This window comes from Ylistrum balloti, unplaced genomic scaffold (genome assembly GCF_031769215.1).
Source record: "Ylistrum balloti isolate Yb309-2 unplaced genomic scaffold, AGI_CSIRO_Ybal_v1 Utg370598, whole genome shotgun sequence".
Classification (NCBI taxonomy): Eukaryota; Metazoa; Mollusca; class Bivalvia; order Pectinida; family Pectinidae; genus Ylistrum; species Ylistrum balloti.
Window position 1 is genome coordinate 1,093,999 of NW_026782370.1, and position 21,418 is coordinate 1,115,416.

Below are 21,418 nucleotides of genomic sequence, written 5' to 3' on the forward strand. Positions count from 1 at the left end.
GTGATATTCTGTAATACTCGACTCAAATTTGACAAAATAACATAAAAATCTTAAATGCCTCCAGGGGCGGGTACGCCTCCTGAAAGCACGTGGTTTTAGTCCATTTTTTACGGTTAAGATGAACTTCTAAATCATCCCCTTAAGTGGTTGTTACAGAATACGTTCTTTTAATAGTTTCAACACTCACCTCTAAAGAGTTAGTGTCCAGTTTTGATTTTCGTGGGGTTTTCTACTTTCTTATCTCAGGAGCTTCAGTAGGTGAAGTATTTACTTCCGGGTAAACAAAACGTAAAATAATTAACGCAGTTCACTTTTTGAAAACATCTAATTACGTAGAAAGTTCGTACTACAACGACTGTAATTTAGGTTATATCCAAAAAACTCTCAAAACTACATGTAAATCAATACAAAACCAGTAACTCCCCTAATAGTGAACAAAAATCGCTTCAATCGAAATTTAAATTCATTTTTATAAATAGATTCTGCATAAATGAAATGAAGTATTTTGAATGTTAGTAACTACAAAAAATGATTTTGGATCTAGATTAATGCAATCAACAACGAAAATTTCAGGCAAAGATGGCCGACTATGAAGGTCGGTTGTCTCCTGCCTGCATCGACGATTTAGACGAAGAAACTCTCGATCCTAGAATCCAGGTACAGGCCCTACAACAGCCAGAAAGTCTCAGTCACAATACATGAAAACACATCTTACAATATATTTTCTTCAAATTCTTACTTAGCACTAGATACAATTATCTTGCTTCGAATTCGTTATCGATTTATGTGTGAAACTGTAATTGTATGCTGACACTTTGAATTTATTTAAACCTTTATTAAAGTTGAAACGTTGTTTGGCATTTAGGTCGTCATTCGATGAAACCAAATTAGGGATCTGCTTTTACTTATAATATCTAAGGGTCCACCTGTTGTTCCGTACTACGACTGTTCCGACTTCGTGTCGTACCAAACATTGGTTGTATAAATTTTTTTTCAGATTGTACCAGAGCCAATTCAATACGGTCCACTATATATCCCGACTAAATAAATGCCAGAGTCGTTATGTACGAAACAGTGAAGTCAATTTTTACCAAACTTATTTTCAATGTAACTTCGCTTGCCCTTTTACATTTTGGTTGATAGAAGCAGAAGTGTTGCAGTTGCCTTCCTTAATCAGACGTGAAGGTGTTCACGAGCATTGTATATCATAAACTATAATGAAAATATTGGGAAGACAAACATATAATTGATATTGCCAGCAAAGATTGTTTTTATCGAAGGCACTTTTAAATCATGTGTCATGTACAATAATAACACTGAGAAGTCAGTAGTTGTGATAAATTCCGTCAAATATCTGAAGAGAGTACATAAAATATAATCAAGAACACTTCTCACCCATTTAATCCAGTGATATGCCGAATATGAAATTTGAAAATGTATGTAAAGTGTTAAAAACTGGTGTATTTCGTGGTATATAACAACCCAAATAATGGTACATATCAACTGTTGTTCTTACTACCTAACTGTGTTACAAACAACTGGCACAAACAGGTCATGGTACAGAATGACTGGTACCATTCAGATTCTTTTAACCAACAAAAGTCAGATGGATCAAGCTTTCTTACAAACCAAAATAAAAAAAAAAACATTTTAACTTTTAACAAATCATACTTGACACACTAATTGGTCATATATTAAGTGGTTTATAGGAGTTGTGTGCCTCCCCTGGCATATGAGTGCTCTACTGAATGGGCCCTCTTATGAAGCTAGAGTGCAACCTTATTCCCTTGTACAATTAAAATAGACCTGCCATATTTTCCCTTCAGTCTATTGTGTTTGACCCCTGAAGATTACAACATGCTCAAAGGAAATATGTCATTCATCTATAGCTTTTGCTGGGGTTGGAACAAGTGACCCCTTGTTCTCAAGCTGGACCGTCTATTACTTTACTGAAGAGAAATTCTCACTAGCTGAGACTAGTAAGATGACCTGTACTCTTGACTGCTATACCTTGTCATGACATCATAAACAAACATCTCCTCTTGGGTGGTGCAGTGGTAACGCATTCACCTAGACATTCAGGGTTTGATTCCCAGAAGGGATGTGAAAAGGTATGGGTTCACCTGCCTGACCACACAAGTTTTCCCAGGTATTATGTTTTCTCCAACAGTAAGACCCCTTGCATTTTTCAATTTGGGCCAACAAAAATGAGTGATTTAAGTTGATAAAGTGTATCTTCAACAAAAAAGAAATTGTGCTGTTATTGAATAGATCTAGATTTTTTTTTTCTTTGTTTGGTAAAGACAAATTTGTACTTGTAAAACTGCCTGGTACATGTATAGATGTATAGATATTTGTCTTTTATATATAGATGAATATATAAAATGTCTTTTCAAGATACAAAGTCATAAATAAATAGTGTTAACAAGAAAGAAGAAATACAGATTGGTGTGACTACAACCTCTTGAAATTTATTTCATGATTATGTTGATTTCATCTGAGCAATCAAGTGTCACATTGGTGTGGCTGTTGGTAAAATCTTATCATTGTTTATGGGGAAACATTCAACCAGGGTAAATTTTACCACTTTATCAATATTATTATTTTTTTTTTTGCTTATTTGTAAATGCGACCTTAAAGCATAATAATGGACATTTCAGCTTTTACCTAAAATGTTAGCAGCCAGTTTTTAAGGTGAAATGGGTGAAAGAGTAATTACAACTAAACTTTGCATGTATTTAACAGAATGCATATATGGAAATATTGGCAAGATCTAAGTAAGTTATAATGGAGAGTAACATGTTGTAATAAATATTGATGTTCTATTTGACAGGTGGAGCTGGAGAAATTGAATAAGGCATCTGAAGAGATCAACAAGTTAGAGCTGGAACTTGATGTAAGAATGATAAATAGTAATAACTTATTTTCCACTTTGTCATGATAAACAGATTTACACACACATGTAAGCTTGTAATTTTTAGATACATCTTTTTAAAAAGTTTAATTAATTATCTTAAAGCAGTGAAAATCGAAATTCAGCATTCTATAAAATCTATTTAGACATTAAAAGCTAAAACAAAACACCATTTTGTATCCCCCATGGAACACTTTTGTGGGGGGATATTAATTTGGGCCCAGTCCGTGTATGTGTGCATTTGTTCAAGGGCTTTAACTTCAACTCACCTCCACAAGACTTTATGTATATATTATTAGATTAGTGCCCAAGTTATGGTTTTTGCTACTGATGACATTTCTTTTTTATAATTTTTTCTGTAACCATGGAAACATAGTCAAAAAACACAAAATTAGTATAAACTTTCCTTTCCAGGGTACAACTTCGAAACCATCTCACTTAACTCCACAAAGCTTTCTGTATACATCAGATTAGTGCCCAATTAAAAAAAAAATTCTTAGACCATGGAAACAGATAACCCTCATCATAAATTTTAGTTCTTCTCGACCAGTGCTCTGAAACCATTCAAGATCATTGCTTAAAACTTTTTACACTTATTAAGCTTAAAGTTTCTTTTGTATGGGGAAGTTCTCCATTTAAATACTTTTTCTGTTACCATGGACACAGGTAGGCCAAATCACAAAGTTCAGTTTTTTCAAACTAGTTCTCTTAAAAGTGTTCAAGGTAATTACCTGGTACTCAAAACTTTGTACAGACATCAAGTTAGTACTCTAGTCAAAGTTCTCTATTTCAACATCTTGTATGGAACAATTAACAATAAGAGATAGAAATGAAACTTGTTGTACTATTAATATATATATATGATTGATTCTTTTAAACAGCGAGGCGCTTGGGATAACGTTACACTTTACGTTACCTTGTTTTCTCACTTGTACAGGATATAGATATGTAGGCAGTGAAAGGATCCTGTAAGTGATAGATCACCAAAGAGAGGAAAATCTTGCTATATTCATTCTACTATTTTCAAATGGGTTTTGAGGATGAAAACTTTATTTTTTTGCAAAAAAGTCAAGTATAGCTCATCAGTTGAACTTACAGTTTAATATTGTGGCTCATCAAAACGTCTGTGTCACATTTAATTATATAGCTCATCAAAATTCCAGTTCACATATATTTAGCTCACAAAAATCCAGTTAAGCTGTTGTAGAATGTTTTTTTGAAGTTGAGTCAAGTCTTGGCCAACAAAGGGTCAAAAAGTTATGATATAATGAATTAGAAATATAATGTGAAACCAGCCATGTTAAGATATGATATACATTGTAGGTGAAAATGTTAAGATATGATATACATTGTAGGTGAAAATGTTAAGATATGATATACATTGTAGGTGAAAATGTTAAGATATGATATACATTGTAGGTGAAAATGTTAAGATATGATATACATTGTAGGTGAAAATTTTATTTTATGTTTGTAGGATGGAAGAGCAGGCTTTCGTCAGGCTCTGTCTGAGTCTACACAGAAACTTAACACACTGGCTAAGAAACTGGGAGCTTGTGTGGAAAAAGCAAGGCCCTACTATGATGCCAGGGTGAAAGTGAAAGATGTGAGTTGCTCACTGCATCTTTATTCACATATCAAAACAAATTCAAGGATTTTGTTGTAAATCTTAGCTTCTCTGACATATTCCTTGCATCTTTCCAAATCAAGTTTTTTGTTCCATTTGATCTTTTAAAATTTTCTTTGATACAGACAGATGTCTATTTTTTTATTACTTGATAAAATATGCAGTGACTTAATATGCGAAGAAAATTTAAATTAGAATACCTATGTATGCAATTTTAGGAAATGTATGACTGCTTGTGACCGATATCTTATTTGGTCTCCAGGCTCACATTGAGGCCCAGAAAACTGCCCTGAGGTTTGAACGGGCCTGCAGCATGCACGAGGCAGCCAAGGAGATGGTACAACTAGCAGAACAAGGTTACATGTGTCGAGAGGAGCCCTCCGACCCCGCCTGGCAGGAGATGCTTAACCATGCAACTATGAAGGTTACTAGGCACATGCAATCACTTGTGATGCTTAACATAATTTATGCCAATTTTAATATTGTCACCTCATGAATATGGGAAAGTTGATGTAACAGATTTTTGAGAAAAAATACAATTTTTTTATCAAGGTCTTGTATCTAACAGATTTACTTTTTTTCATCCTGGCAAACATCACCAACCATTGATTTGACATAAACATTTACATATTGTTTGGTTGAAGACTTTCTTACAGCAGTATTATTAAAACTTGAATATTTTATTTTACTATTCTTAGACACAGACTGAAATGAATAATGAATTGATAGCAACTTTCACAGAGCAAGTTCTATCTATGAATAATGAAATATCAACCAGTGGTCTTTTTACATGTATAGTGGAACTTGTCAATACCAACCATGCATAGGACATGAATATTTAGCAGGTTTAGGGAGGGTTTGGTTTGTAGAAGTGAAGCAAGTTGACCTTTTCCAGACTCGGATATAATTGAACCAATTCTATTCTGTGTATTACATTAAGCATTCCATTTGATTTAGCATTAACACTACACTTGTCCAACTGAATACAGAAAAATGTTTATATAGAGTGAAACTATTTTGGTAAGGAGAAAAAACTGATATTTGTATCAGCTCTGCAGTTTTAGGCCTAGCGTAAAAGAAATCTGCACATTGCCCGGTAATCTCAGAGGTCACATTACATAATGCCTGTCTTACCCCTGATGGCATGGTCGGCTTGTTTGAAAGTGTTACCAACCTATATATTTGATGTGTTTTTGTTGATCAATATGAAAACCCATCTTTTGAAACAACATTCGATTAATGTTTCCTTTCTATGTGCATTATTCACTTACCCTCACTTTTCTAATGGAGCATCAGTACTTATTTCACTCTATCGGTATCTTGAATGAAATGATGAACTTGTTCAACATATTTCAATTTGTAATTTGAAAATAAAAATACATAATGTTTATCTTGATTGTACATGTAAGGCTGGTTTTCAGAAGTGATTTTCAGTATATTTAATCAATTTGGACACAAAATCGGTTCAGTTATCAGAATGGAGAGGGATCAGTCTTGGGAAGGTTTTTATTACTATAACAAAGAGGACGTTATTCTGTACATCGCCAGTTCGTTCAGTCTCAGGTGGTGAATGATTTGGATAAGGATCATTTTAGAGAAATAGCACTGTGAAATATTGATTATAGGTCTCACTTTGTTACTTCAATCATATTCATCTATCACTATTTACTATTGCAGACTGAATGCTTGTTCACTGGTAAAAGTTTTACCATATCTGTTAACAGGTAAATGAGGCGGAGAAGGAGAGAAATGAGAGTGAGCAGGAACACATGAGAACAACATTGAACTTCAATGAGGCTGACACCAAGGTGCAATTTCTTCAGAAAGATTTGAAAAGAGCCATCAATAAGTCTAAGTAAGTGATGAAAAAATAAAACCAATCTATTTACAGTGCAGATAAGGAAAAAATTCAAACTTGTACACCGTGTGGATAATGAATGTTGTGAATTTGTTTTTTCCCAGTGGACAGTTTAACATCTTTTCATCTTACTTTGCTAGCTTAATCATCTTCATCATAGTCACATAATTTTATTGTTTTCGTTCTTCATCATAGGTCAATTTTTCAGGCCTTAGATACCATGTATTATTACAATATTTCATCCTTAATTACCACACATTATTACACTGAATTAGGCCTTACTTACCACACATTACTACACTGAATCAGGCCTTTCTTACCACACATTATTACATTGTTTCAGACCTTACTTACCACACATTATTACACTGTTTCAGGCCTTACTTACCACACATTACTACACTGTTTCAGGCCTTACTTACCACACATTATTACACTGTTTCAGGCCTAACTTACCACACATTATTACACTGTTTCAGACCTTACTTACCACACATTACTACACTGTTTCAGGCCTAACTTACCACACATTATTACACTGTTTCAGACCTTACTTACCACACATTACTACACTGTTTCAGGCCTAACTTACCACACATTATTACACTGTTTCAGGCCTTACTTACCACACATTATTACACTGTTTCAGGCCTTACTTACCACACATTACTACACTGTTTCAGGCCTAACTTACCACACATTATTACACTGTTTCAGGCCTTACTTACCACACATTATTACACTGTTTCAGACCTTACTTACCACACATTACTACACTGAATCAGGCCTAACTTACCACACATTATTACACTGTTTCAGGCCTTACTTACCACACATTACTACACTGTTTGAGGCCTAACTTACCACACATTATTACACTGTTTCAGGCCTTACTTATCACACATTACTACACTGTTTCAGGCCTTACTTACCACACATTATTACACTGTTTCAGACCTTACTTACCACACATTACTACACTGTTTCAGGCCTTACTTACCACACATTATAACACTGTTTGAGGCTTTACTTAACACACATTATTACACTGTTTCAGGCCTTACTTACCACACATTACTACACTGTTTCAGGCCTAACTTACCACACATTACTACACTGTTTGAGGCCTAACTTACCACACATTATTACACTGTTTCAGGCCTTACTTATCACACATTACTACACTGTTTCAGGCCTTACTTACCACACATTATTACACTGTTTCAGACCTTACTTACCACACATTACTACACTGTTTCAGGCCTTACTTACCACACATTATAACACTGTTTGAGGCTTTACTTAACACACATTATTACACTGTTTCAGGCCTTACTTACCACACATTACTACACTGTTTCAGGCCTAACTTACCACACATTATTACACTGTTTCAGGCCTTACTTACCACACATTACTACACTGTTTGAGGCCTAACTTACCACACATTACTACACTGTTTCAGGCCTAACTTACCACACATTACTACACTGTTTCAGGCCTAACTTACCACACATTATTACACTGTTTCAGACCTTACTTACCACACATTACTACACTGTTTCAGGCCTTACTTACCACACATTATTACACTGTTTGAGGCTTTACTTAACACACATTATTACACTGTTTCTGGCCTTACTTACCACACATTATCACACTGTTTCAGGCCTTACTTACCACACATTACTACACTGTTTCAGGCCTTTCTTACCACACATTATTACACTGAATCAGGCCTAACTTACCACACATTACTACACTGTTTCAGGCCTAGCTTACCACACATTATTACACTGTTTCAGGCCTTACTTACCACACATTATAACACTGTTTCAGACCTTACTTACCACACATTACTACACTGTTTCAGGCCTAACTTACCACACATTATTACACTGAATCAGGCCTTACTTACCACCCATTATTACACTGAATCAGGCTTTACTTACCACACATTACTACACTGTTTCAGGCCTTACTTACCACACATTACTACACTGTTTCAGGCCTAACTTACCACACATTATTACACTGTTTCAGGCCTAACTTACCACACATTATTACACTGTTTCAGACCTTACTTACCACACATTATTACACTGTTTCAGGCCTAACTTACCACACATTATTACACTGTTTGAGGCTTTACTTACCACACATTATTACACTGTTTCAGGCCTTACTTACCACACATTACTACACTGAATCAGGCCTAACTTACCACACATTATTACACTGTTTGAGGCCTTACTTACCACACATTACTACACTATTTCATGCCTTACTTACCACACATTACTACACTGTTTGAGGCCTTACTTACCACACATTATTACACTATTTCATGCCTTACTTACCACACATTATTACACTGTTTGAGGCTTTACTTACCACACATTATTACACTGTTTCAGGCCTTACTTACCACACATTATTACACTGTTTGAGGCCTTACTTACCACACATTACTACACTGTTTGAGGCCTTACTTACCACACATTATTACACTATTTCATGCCTTACTTACCACACATTATTACACTGTTTGAGGCTTTACTTACCACACATTATTACACTGTTTCAGGCCTTACTTACCACACATTAATACACTGTTTCAGGCTTTACTTACCACACATTATTACACTGTTTGAGGCTTTACTTACCACACATTATTACACTGTTTCAGGCTTTACTTACCACACATTACTACACTGTTTCAGGCCTTACTTACCACACATTATTACACTGTTTCAGGCCTAACTTACCACACATTATTACACTGTTTCAGACCTTACTTACCACACATTACTACACTGTTTCAGGCCTAACTTACCACACATTATTACACTGTTTCAGACCTTACTTACCACACATTACTACACTGTTTCAGGCCTAACTTACCACACATTATTACACTGTTTCAGGCCTTACTTACCACACATTATTACACTGTTTCAGGCCTTACTTACCACACATTACTACACTGTTTCAGGCCTAACTTACCACACATTATTACACTGTTTCAGGCCTTACTTACCACACATTATTACACTGTTTCAGACCTTACTTACCACACATTACTACACTGAATCAGGCCTAACTTACCACACATTATTACACTGTTTCAGGCCTTACTTACCACACATTACTACACTGTTTGAGGCCTAACTTACCACACATTATTACACTGTTTCAGGCCTTACTTATCACACATTACTACACTGTTTCAGGCCTTACTTACCACACATTATTACACTGTTTCAGACCTTACTTACCACACATTATTACACTGTTTCAGGCCTAACTTACCACACATTATTACACTGTTTGAGGCTTTACTTACCACACATTATTACACTGTTTCAGGCCTTACTTACCACACATTACTACACTGAATCAGGCCTAACTTACCACACATTATTACACTGTTTGAGGCCTTACTTACCACACATTACTACACTATTTCATGCCTTACTTACCACACATTACTACACTGTTTGAGGCCTTACTTACCACACATTATTACACTATTTCATGCCTTACTTACCACACATTATTACACTGTTTGAGGCTTTACTTACCACACATTATTACACTGTTTCAGGCCTTACTTACCACACATTATTACACTGTTTGAGGCCTTACTTACCACACATTACTACACTGTTTGAGGCCTTACTTACCACACATTATTACACTATTTCATGCCTTACTTACCACACATTATTACACTGTTTGAGGCTTTACTTACCACACATTATTACACTGTTTCAGGCCTTACTTACCACACATTAATACACTGTTTCAGGCTTTACTTACCACACATTATTACACTGTTTGAGGCTTTACTTACCACACATTATTACACTGTTTCAGGCTTTACTTACCACACATTACTACACTGTTTCAGGCCTTACTTACCACACATTATTACACTGTTTCAGGCCTAACTTACCACACATTATTACACTGTTTCAGACCTTACTTACCACACATTACTACACTGTTTCAGGCCTAACTTACCACACATTATTACACTGTTTCAGACCTTACTTACCACACATTACTACACTGTTTCAGGCCTAACTTACCACACATTATTACACTGTTTCAGGCCTTACTTACCACACATTATTACACTGTTTCAGGCCTTACTTACCACACATTACTACACTGTTTCAGGCCTAACTTACCACACATTATTACACTGTTTCAGGCCTTACTTACCACACATTATTACACTGTTTCAGACCTTACTTACCACACATTACTACACTGAATCAGGCCTAACTTACCACACATTATTACACTGTTTCAGGCCTTACTTACCACACATTACTACACTGTTTGAGGCCTAACTTACCACACATTATTACACTGTTTCAGGCCTTACTTATCACACATTACTACACTGTTTCAGGCCTTACTTACCACACATTATTACACTGTTTCAGACCTTACTTACCACACATTACTACACTGTTTCAGGCCTTACTTACCACACATTATAACACTGTTTGAGGCTTTACTTAACACACATTATTACACTGTTTCAGGCCTTACTTACCACACATTACTACACTGTTTCAGGCCTAACTTACCACACATTACTACACTGTTTGAGGCCTAACTTACCACACATTATTACACTGTTTCAGGCCTTACTTATCACACATTACTACACTGTTTCAGGCCTTACTTACCACACATTATTACACTGTTTCAGACCTTACTTACCACACATTACTACACTGTTTCAGGCCTTACTTACCACACATTATAACACTGTTTGAGGCTTTACTTAACACACATTATTACACTGTTTCAGGCCTTACTTACCACACATTACTACACTGTTTCAGGCCTAACTTACCACACATTATTACACTGTTTCAGGCCTTACTTACCACACATTACTACACTGTTTGAGGCCTAACTTACCACACATTACTACACTGTTTCAGGCCTAACTTACCACACATTACTACACTGTTTCAGGCCTAACTTACCACACATTATTACACTGTTTCAGACCTTACTTACCACACATTACTACACTGTTTCAGGCCTTACTTACCACACATTATTACACTGTTTGAGGCTTTACTTAACACACATTATTACACTGTTTCTGGCCTTACTTACCACACATTATCACACTGTTTCAGGCCTTACTTACCACACATTACTACACTGTTTCAGGCCTTTCTTACCACACATTATTACACTGAATCAGGCCTAACTTACCACACATTACTACACTGTTTCAGGCCTAGCTTACCACACATTATTACACTGTTTCAGGCCTTACTTACCACACATTATAACACTGTTTCAGACCTTACTTACCACACATTACTACACTGTTTCAGGCCTAACTTACCACACATTATTACACTGAATCAGGCCTTACTTACCACCCATTATTACACTGAATCAGGCTTTACTTACCACACATTACTACACTGTTTCAGGCCTTACTTACCACACATTACTACACTGTTTCAGGCCTAACTTACCACACATTATTACACTGTTTCAGGCCTAACTTACCACACATTATTACACTGTTTCAGACCTTACTTACCACACATTATTACACTGTTTCAGGCCTAACTTACCACACATTATTACACTGTTTGAGGCTTTACTTACCACACATTATTACACTGTTTCAGGCCTTACTTACCACACATTACTACACTGAATCAGGCCTAACTTACCACACATTATTACACTGTTTGAGGCCTTACTTACCACACATTACTACACTATTTCATGCCTTACTTACCACACATTACTACACTGTTTGAGGCCTTACTTACCACACATTATTACACTATTTCATGCCTTACTTACCACACATTATTACACTGTTTGAGGCTTTACTTACCACACATTATTACACTGTTTCAGGCCTTACTTACCACACATTATTACACTGTTTGAGGCCTTACTTACCACACATTACTACACTGTTTGAGGCCTTACTTACCACACATTATTACACTATTTCATGCCTTACTTACCACACATTATTACACTGTTTGAGGCTTTACTTACCACACATTATTACACTGTTTCAGGCCTTACTTACCACACATTAATACACTGTTTCAGGCTTTACTTACCACACATTATTACACTGTTTGAGGCTTTACTTACCACACATTATTACACTGTTTCAGGCTTTACTTACCACACATTACTACACTGTTTCAGGCCTTACTTACCACACGTTATTACACTGTTTCAGGCTTTACTTACCACACATTATTACACTGTTTCAGGCTTTACTTACCACACATTATTACACTGTTTGAGGCTTTACTTACCACACATTATTACACTGTTTCAGGCTTTACTTACCACACATTATTACACTGTTTCAGGCTTTACTTACCACACATTATTACACTGTTTGAGGCCTTACTTACCACACATTATTACACTGTTTCAGGCCTTACTTACCACACATTATTACACTGTTTCAGGCTTTACTTACCACACATTATTACACTGTTTCTGGCCTTACTTACCACACATTATTACACTGTTTCAGGCCTTACTTACCACACATTATTACACTGTTAGAATTCTTTGTCATCATGTGCTTTTCTAGTCAGAAATTTATTTTTGACTTTTTTTTTTGAAATCAGGTATGTGATGTCGAGTTACGATAATTAAGTAAGGTCCTCACTAAATATGTTAATCATATCTGTTCAGAATCCAATTTGATTTGATGATAACGTGAAAATCTGTAAACCTTACTTCACCCACTTCAATATGAAATTTAACTTTGGAATAATTTAGTTTCTGTTTTGATATTAAACCCAGCCCTGCCAGAACACCATAAAATCCTTACATCTGTGGCGGTGCTACATATTTTAGAAATATCCGTTTGAAATAATATGGACATATAAAACAACACCTTAAATCAATATTCTTCACATGTTTTGTATAAAGACCTCATTTTATTGTGTTATTGCCCGTTTTTACCTCCCTTTTCCATTGTTTTGCCCCAGTATGTCCATTCGCAGGAGTTTTCTACAAATGGGTGACATAGTGAACAGATATGAATTGTGTTTATTGTAAGTAAGTTTTATCCTAAGCATGCCAGCTATGATATAGATTTTATCATCCCACAGGGTCGCAGTCTTTCCCATTACCCATTGTATATTGGTGATGCAGAATATACATGTATTTCAAATTATCACATTGACTCATTTTAGAAATTTCAACATGTTATTGAACTTCTCAAATATATTCCTTTTTTTAAATCATACTTCTCGGATAGGAATACATGATATATTTAGAACAACAAAAATGTGTTTGAGATTAAATGTGTTGACAAGAATATACATGGAGGTATAGGAATATTCAATATTTACCTCTGTGGTTTAGAGGAGAAAGGGAGGGTAGATAGGCTGAGATACAGGATACTAGAGCTTACAAAGCATGCTTATTGATATCAATGTCACCTTAGGCTTTTAAGTTATAAGATATGTCTGTTGGAATGCTTTCCCTCTAATTCATTAGATAAAATATTCCTTAACATGTAATGAAGTACTGTTATTTATGATTGTGTATACATCAATAAATACAGTCTGACTTAATTGTACAATATTACTCTGTATGGATTTATAATTATCCCATCCCTGGAATGCTTTATGATGAAAATTTTATCTCTTTTTTTGAATAGTTGCTGATGTTCACTGTTATATTTTGAATTAAACCTTGGTCATGGTTAAGTAAAACAAAACTATGGTCTTAATATAGCTACATATATATAGTAATGGATTTAAAATATAACTAAGGTTGAAAAATTAAATTTTACTTGCTTCAAATTGATGTCAATAATCTAATGCTCATGTATTGTAATGTATGGCCCAAAGTGCTAGTTTTCCTGGGTAGGGAAGGATTATCTCCCTTGAGAGTTCTTGCTTCTTGGACTGTTGACTTTTACTCTGTTATTTTCCTTTCGGTATCCTTAGTTTGTTCAGTCAGCTGGTGGTGGAAATTACCCCTTCTAGTAAGAATCCTGTTACATCCTTGACTTTTTTATCCGACAGACACTGACCTATGAAGAGCATAACTTTGCTTGCATATAGCTGGGATAATGAAACTTTGTGTATGCATTGACACAATGAGCAACATACCAAAACAGGTTCCACAACACCTTCATTAGAGAGTCATTGGCCTTGTTAAAATTTTGTGTCTAAAGCACATTAAATGGCTTGCATTTAACAAGGATAATGAAACTCGATCCCTCAATTATAAAGTTATTGCCCTTTGATAAAAAATTCTTGACGGTGTCATAACTTTGACCACATTTAAGCAAGGATCACGAAACTTAGTGTATACATCGATTATAAATATACTAAGTCATTTTAGTGTGTACCAAATTCAGGGCCCTTGACCCCTCAATTACAGAGTTATTGGACTTGGTTTAAAATATCTTGTTCAGGGCATATCTTTGCTTTCATTGCCCTTCTTTAAATTTTGTTGTGCAGCCATTACTTTGCCTGCATAAAGGATATTGAAATGTGATATATACATCAGTCATACAAAAATAAGCTGCAGTGTAGTTAAGTCAGTGTGTAGCATTTTCAAGTCTCATGACACCTCAGTTACAGAGTTATTGCCCTGTGCTGATTTTTTTTTGTCATGAGCATAGCTTTGCTTGCATTAAAACTAGGATCAGGAAACTTGAGGTTACATTGGTCATACGAAAAAAATGAGCAGTATACCAAATTCAGAGCCATCAACTCCTCAATTACAGAAGTATTGCCCTTTGTTAAAAGTTTTGGTCCAATAAAGCTGTTATTGGAGAGCAGTTTCACTGATACTCTTGTTTTATAATAGATTGTATAATAAAAAGAACTTTACACTTTTTGATTTCACCTCTTGACTGTGATGAAAACTCAGCTGATATTTGTGGTATGAGAATTCTGTATAATTGAACCTTTGTTTTGAAATAAAAAGTTTTTATTAGTCTTGATGTAGGATTTCATGACAATGATAGATTGGTTCTCAGCGACCTGAATTATTGAGGGAAACTCTCCTGTTTTTTTGTCATCTCCCTCTTTTTCACAGCGGTCATTTTGTTTTGGTTTTGGGATTATCATTTCTTTCTTTTTTTTATTTCTTATTTTTACCTCAAATAGAAAATTTGTGGAGACAAAGTTTTAGGTGCTTGTCCGCTGCCTGTCATGTGGGTCTTAAGTTTTTGTCTTCTGGGTTTTCTCAGCTGTGAATAATTAATTGTCTCACTGATATCTAGCAGTATTTAATATTTCTGTACATTATTATTTCGAGTTAGGTGTACATGATACATGGTTTATGAACAACATAACATTCCTCTGTTATGTTATTTATGATAAAAAATGATAAAAAAAAAGATGTCAGTTTCTCCAACACTTGCTCTTGAAATGAAAGATAAGATGTGGAAAGATGACTGTCTTTCCTAAAGGAAAAGACAGATCACACACACTTTGACATAGTCAATAGTCAAGAAGGATGGTAAAGAAAACCCAGATCATAGTTGAATATGATTATTTTGATGCATTTCATTGCTCATTGATGATGATAGGATGTGAAAACAGTTGACAACAACAACTTTCAATATTTTATGATAGAAAAGTGTGACAGAAAAATTATCGCCCCTGAGTACGTTCTGTGGACAGAAATATGTATCTCAACCGTTCTGTATAAGTTTGGTTGTCGAACAATGGTCAGTTGAAGCCAAAGTCACTTGTATTGGGGTGTTCATGGGTCCACGTCAGACCTAGAGGTTGCTCTGTTGGTATATTTTGTTTCTAATGACCACTAACAACTGCAGTTCTTAGGTAAGATACACAGAATATTTCTTTTGCATTTATAAGAGATGTTTTCTTTCTTGTTTCAGACCTTACTTCGAAATGAAAGCGAAATTCAATCAATCTATGGAGGTATGGAGAAAGTTATACTGTTAAATCTGGCATCAGAATAAGAAAAGGATTTCCAATTTTTTGCTTGCCTTTTTATAGATATAGCTGTAAAAATCTATCAGGGGCAATACTGTTAAATCTGGCATCAGAATAAGAAAAGGATTTCCAAATTTTTGCTTGCCTTTTTATATTTATATAGCTGTAAAAATCTATCAGGGGCAATACTGTTAAATCTGGCATCAGAATAAGAAAAGGATTTCCAATTTTTTGCTTGCCTTTTTATAGATATAGCTGTAAAAATCTTTCAGGGTCACGCAAAATAAGATGACAAGGAATATCCACTTAAGACTTATGTGCGTAAATGAGAGGGATTATACTTAGTGGAAATTTTTTATTAGTGGCATATACTGTATGGTACACTATTCATAAGATTCATCACATTTCAGGATCAGAAGAGAAATATTCATATACTAGAGGAGGATGTTTCACTTGCTAAAGCAACATATTCAGATGCTTTGAAAAATCTGGAGCTCATCAGTGACGATATACATCAGCAAAGACAGGAAAAACGAAAACAGCAGGAGCTGGGTGTGAGGGAGGCAGGGGTAGGGTCAGAGTCGCCGTCACCTCCACCCAACCGTGACAAGGGTATGAACTCTGTGGAAGGTGAGGGAACAAGTCACATTAGCAGTTGTCAGGGTTTATCTCAGGCAACTAACACTTCTAGTCATGCCAAACATTCAAACTATCATGAAGATATTAATTATACTCTTCCATCTGTCATACATCAAAGTGTCGATAAATCTCGCAACCCCAGCTACAGGGAAGCCATAGAGAGACATATCAGTCAAACAGAAGGTGGTGCAGAAGATTTTCCTGTGCCAACATTCGATGAGGAATATAGAGCACTGCCAAATAGTCGGACGACACAGGGTCAACAAGCTACACTCACCACCCTTCGACAGAGTTTGTCACGAGAATCTAGTATACCCAAAGACTTCAATAACAGTGTGTTATCTTCTTCTCCAAGTGATTATGCAGAAGAACAAAGAGCACGATCTCAATCGTCCCCTACCGGGAGACGAAGGAAACTCCAAGGTGGGCTAATTCTGAAGATCGATGCAGCTATGGACCCTTTAACTCAACGATATCAGGCAACCGAGATTCAACCAACCCGAAAAGGTCAGAGACGAAGACTCTCGAAAGACCAGTCAAAAGTGCAAAGGAATGTTGAGTTCCCCAAACATAATCCATTTGGTAGCCCAACAGAAAAGACATGGAGGGAAAATTCCATGTCCAACTCTCCAAGTCGTCAGGGGTCATTCCTAGCCCCGGGTGGTCAGGGTATTGACGGTGAGGATGGGTCAGACACAGAAAGCATTGCCAGCACTGGACCAATGTTGGACGATGACCAGGTGGAACTCTTAACACTGGAATTTTCTGATCAGGCTTCGACTGATGATAATAGTCCGACTTTTAAGCGACAGGACTGGAATCGTATGAGTTTACCACCAAAACTGAGTCATCTTGAGCAATATATTCATCCCCCTGTTGACAAGGGGGACACATCTGTTATAGAATCTCTCACAAATGGTGACGTGTCACTGTCAAATACACTGACAAATGACGACGATCCAGGGAGTCTCTCCAATAAAACTCTGCCCTTATCTAGTCCGGAAACTGACATTCAGATAGAAGTTCAGGAAAATGACACTCAGCTACAGAGTTCTGAGCCAGTAGATACAGCCGAGGAACTCGAAACTGTTTGATTTTATGTTTTACATTAGACACGACAAGCTTTGGTTAAGAGTTGGCTCAAGAATAAAGAAAATATGAGGTGTTAGTGTGCCTGCATATATAACTGTGGGCTATTCCAGTAAAACGTAAATCACTTCTATTGGTGGTTGGGTTTCCTGCTTATTTTAAGCAAATTATCAATCAAAACAAAGCCTGGAAATTGGAATGAGATAGATGTCTTACTAAAATAGCACTAATTTGTAATGGAGCAACCATTTGCCTCCGTAATCATCGTCTTTAGATTATTCTCCTCTACCAATTACATCAAGGGAGTTAACGATGTAGAGATCTAGACACTTTGCTGCTTAAAGTTGAAAAACAAACAGCTGTAAATATTTAAAAAAGAAAGACAATTCATGTTAAAATGGACTCCGTGCAATCCCATCAGTTTTGTGAGTTAGTGAAGTGGCAAGTATTTCTGTTATTGACTTCCTACCAAAATTGTTCTACTGAAAAATTTCTTTAAAATGTGCTTTATAATCTGTTATAGATATGTAGTTGTTCAAGTTGAACACACAATTTGTTCACTCTTGGTGATCTTGTAAACAGAAGAGAATGTTTGCCATTTTTTTTGTCTGTCATCAACAAGAAATTCTAATGAACACTGTTTCCATATATCAGTTTTCTGAAGAATTGCTTTTAACATAAGCTACCAACTCCAGTGCAGAATATATTAAAAAACATCCCTTTTTGTTTAATCTTTTTTTGCTAGTTTGTTTTGATCTCAGTTCATTGAGAACTTATCTCATTTATCAGGAATTAAAATTAATTCAGGAATTTTTTATTTATAAATATCTTTGAGAATCAATTAAGATTGGACTAGAATCCTTTTGTAGCCTTACTTTTGTAATTAAGGACAATAATGTGGAAAATCATGGAACAAAAAGGAAGAAAATACAAGGAAAATTTTTCTATATATGTACTTTGATATGAAACAAAATCAACCAATCAAAGAACACATTTATTAAAAAATTAAAAATAATTATTTATAACTGAAAGAAATAAAAGTTGATTGTGTTTAATGAAGTCTGATATGGAAATGAGGCAAAGACAAATCGATTTTGCATTTGACAGAGTAGGAAAATGCTCACCTGATACGTCTAAGAGGCAGATAAACTTTTTGTAAATGAACATAGGTATCTATGTTAAAGCATGTTTGACTATAGATCTTTGACTAGGATTTAGAGTAAACACTTTAAACAGGGTGTGATCAGTTGGTGTGACAGGGTATGTTGTATTAGTATTAATTAGAAATGAAGGTTTCTGCAATCTCCACTAACTATTGTAAGTATGTAGGTACATGAGTACTCATATACAGTATTTTATGTACATTTGTGTTCATTTCTTTTTTTCCTGAGATGGATACTACTATCAGTAATCAAGATTTGATCTTGAATACATGCATCTGTCAAATTTCTGTGGATTAATGAAGATAGTGATGAGATATGCCTTTACATTGAAATAACATTGTGCCATCTTCAATTGATCTCAAAGAGATGCAAATGAAAACAAAAAGTTTCTTATATTTGTATTGAAATTTTAATTTTGCTATATTCCAACACATTATTCCCTTTTAAGTTTTATCAATATTTCTGATGAAAGAAAAGATCTGATTACCGGGGTACTGCATTTTGTTGTTAAATATTATCTGTATTTCCTTTATATCTAGGTCCTGGACCCAGATAGGACCAGGTGTTAGATTTACCTGTATTTCCTTTATATCTAGGTCCTGGACCCAGATAGGACCAGGTGTTAGATTTACCTGTATTTCCTTTATATCTAGGTCCTGGACCCAGATAGGACCAGGTGTTAGATTTACCTGTATTTCCTTTATATCTAGGTCCTAGATGCTGTGGTTGATTAACCAGGTTTCATATATGCATTAACAACAGATTTTTTTTTCTTTGCTTTGATACACATAGTCTATTGACGTATTTGGATATAAAAATCCGTGGAATGTTTGAATCCTCGAAAAAGAAAATCCATGGAATGTTTGAATCCTCAAAAAATCCACTGTATGTAAAGTAAAATGTTCAAAAATCAATTATGATAAAAAATATATTTTTTGTATTACAACACTCTAAGTAATTCTTGTTTTGTTAAGAAATGTTTGCAGCTTAAAGATAGAAGTCTTGACATTTCTGTCATAGTATAAAGGCAGTTTGTCATCATCCATGTATTCTTCCGAGTTTGGCATTTGTGTTGGTTCTGAATATGTGCTTGTTAATCAATCTTTACTTAATATCCTATTGGTATTTAATTATTGTACACTGAATTATAAAAAGGTATTTGATATTATGTATATCTGTCTCATAGATCTGCTTTGTTTTAATTCCTCTTACATATATATTTATATGCATGTACTAAGATTATTTTGTCAAAAAAAATGTTTGATGTTGAAAATTTTCTGTGAATTTCAACAAAAAAATGAATAAGCAATACTGTTTATCAGTTTGATTATTTTTATTATTATTCATTTTTGGAATAAGGATATGATATTCAAATCTGATGCCCTCCTTTTTGACACTCAACCCTGATGGTATCTGCCCTCTTTTTTGACACTAAAGCTTTGTGGTAATTGACTTATCAGTAGGTTGATGTGATTTGAGATTTCTCAAAAAGACTGCCTGGTATTGATATTGAAGCAAGAAACAGTTGAGAATATTTAGTAAGATAAGTCCTAAAAGTTTAGTATGATGCAGGCTTTTTGATTCTTACATGATCAGAAGATCTATAATAAAGACGTTGTATGGTAGATATCACTTCATGGAAATCATTATTGGTTAGAATTAAAAATATTACGGCAATTTTGGATAATTCATCATCATGTTTTTATGTTCATAAAAAAAGTTGTGTTCAGTGATGTCTTTTGCAATAAGTTTGTCATTATAATTAGACAATTTTGTTAAGACACTCAGAGACGTCAGTTGTACTAGACATTGAAGTCATTCAGCCACTGATTTTTGACTGATTTTAGATGTTTGGGATTTAATCAGTATTAATTTGTTTTGTCCACGTAGATTGTTTCCTGGGGAGATGAACACCTTATTACAATGTAATGCATTTGTTATTTAGGTGTTTAGCAGAAAAATGGCATGAAAAAATTACCAGAACTATATGATAAATCCAATGATATATAAATATAACATTTTGTATGGACATATTATTTTATTGAAGGGTTATGTCTATATTGCTTTAATTAGTCATTTGCACCAGTTGAACACATATTTCTACTTTGAACTTACTTATGATAGCAAGATTTCTTGATTCTGATGTCCAGTCAAATCTGA

At 35.0% G+C, this 21,418-nt stretch overlaps 1 protein-coding gene across 1 annotated transcript; it reads left to right on the forward strand.

Moving 5' to 3' along the window:
- Positions 1-579: 579 nt before the first annotated feature.
- On the forward strand, positions 580-20,559 carry LOC132556866 (SH3 domain-binding protein 5-like). The gene is made up of 7 exons (XM_060221307.1): positions 580-657; positions 2,834-2,896; positions 4,392-4,520; positions 4,804-4,965; positions 6,266-6,396; positions 16,310-16,352; positions 16,778-20,559. Exons 1-7 carry the CDS (start codon positions 580-582, stop codon positions 18,098-18,100), a joined length of 1,929 nt encoding a protein of 642 aa, XP_060077290.1. The 3' UTR covers positions 18,101-20,559.
- The last annotated feature ends 859 nt before the right edge of the window (positions 20,560-21,418 follow it).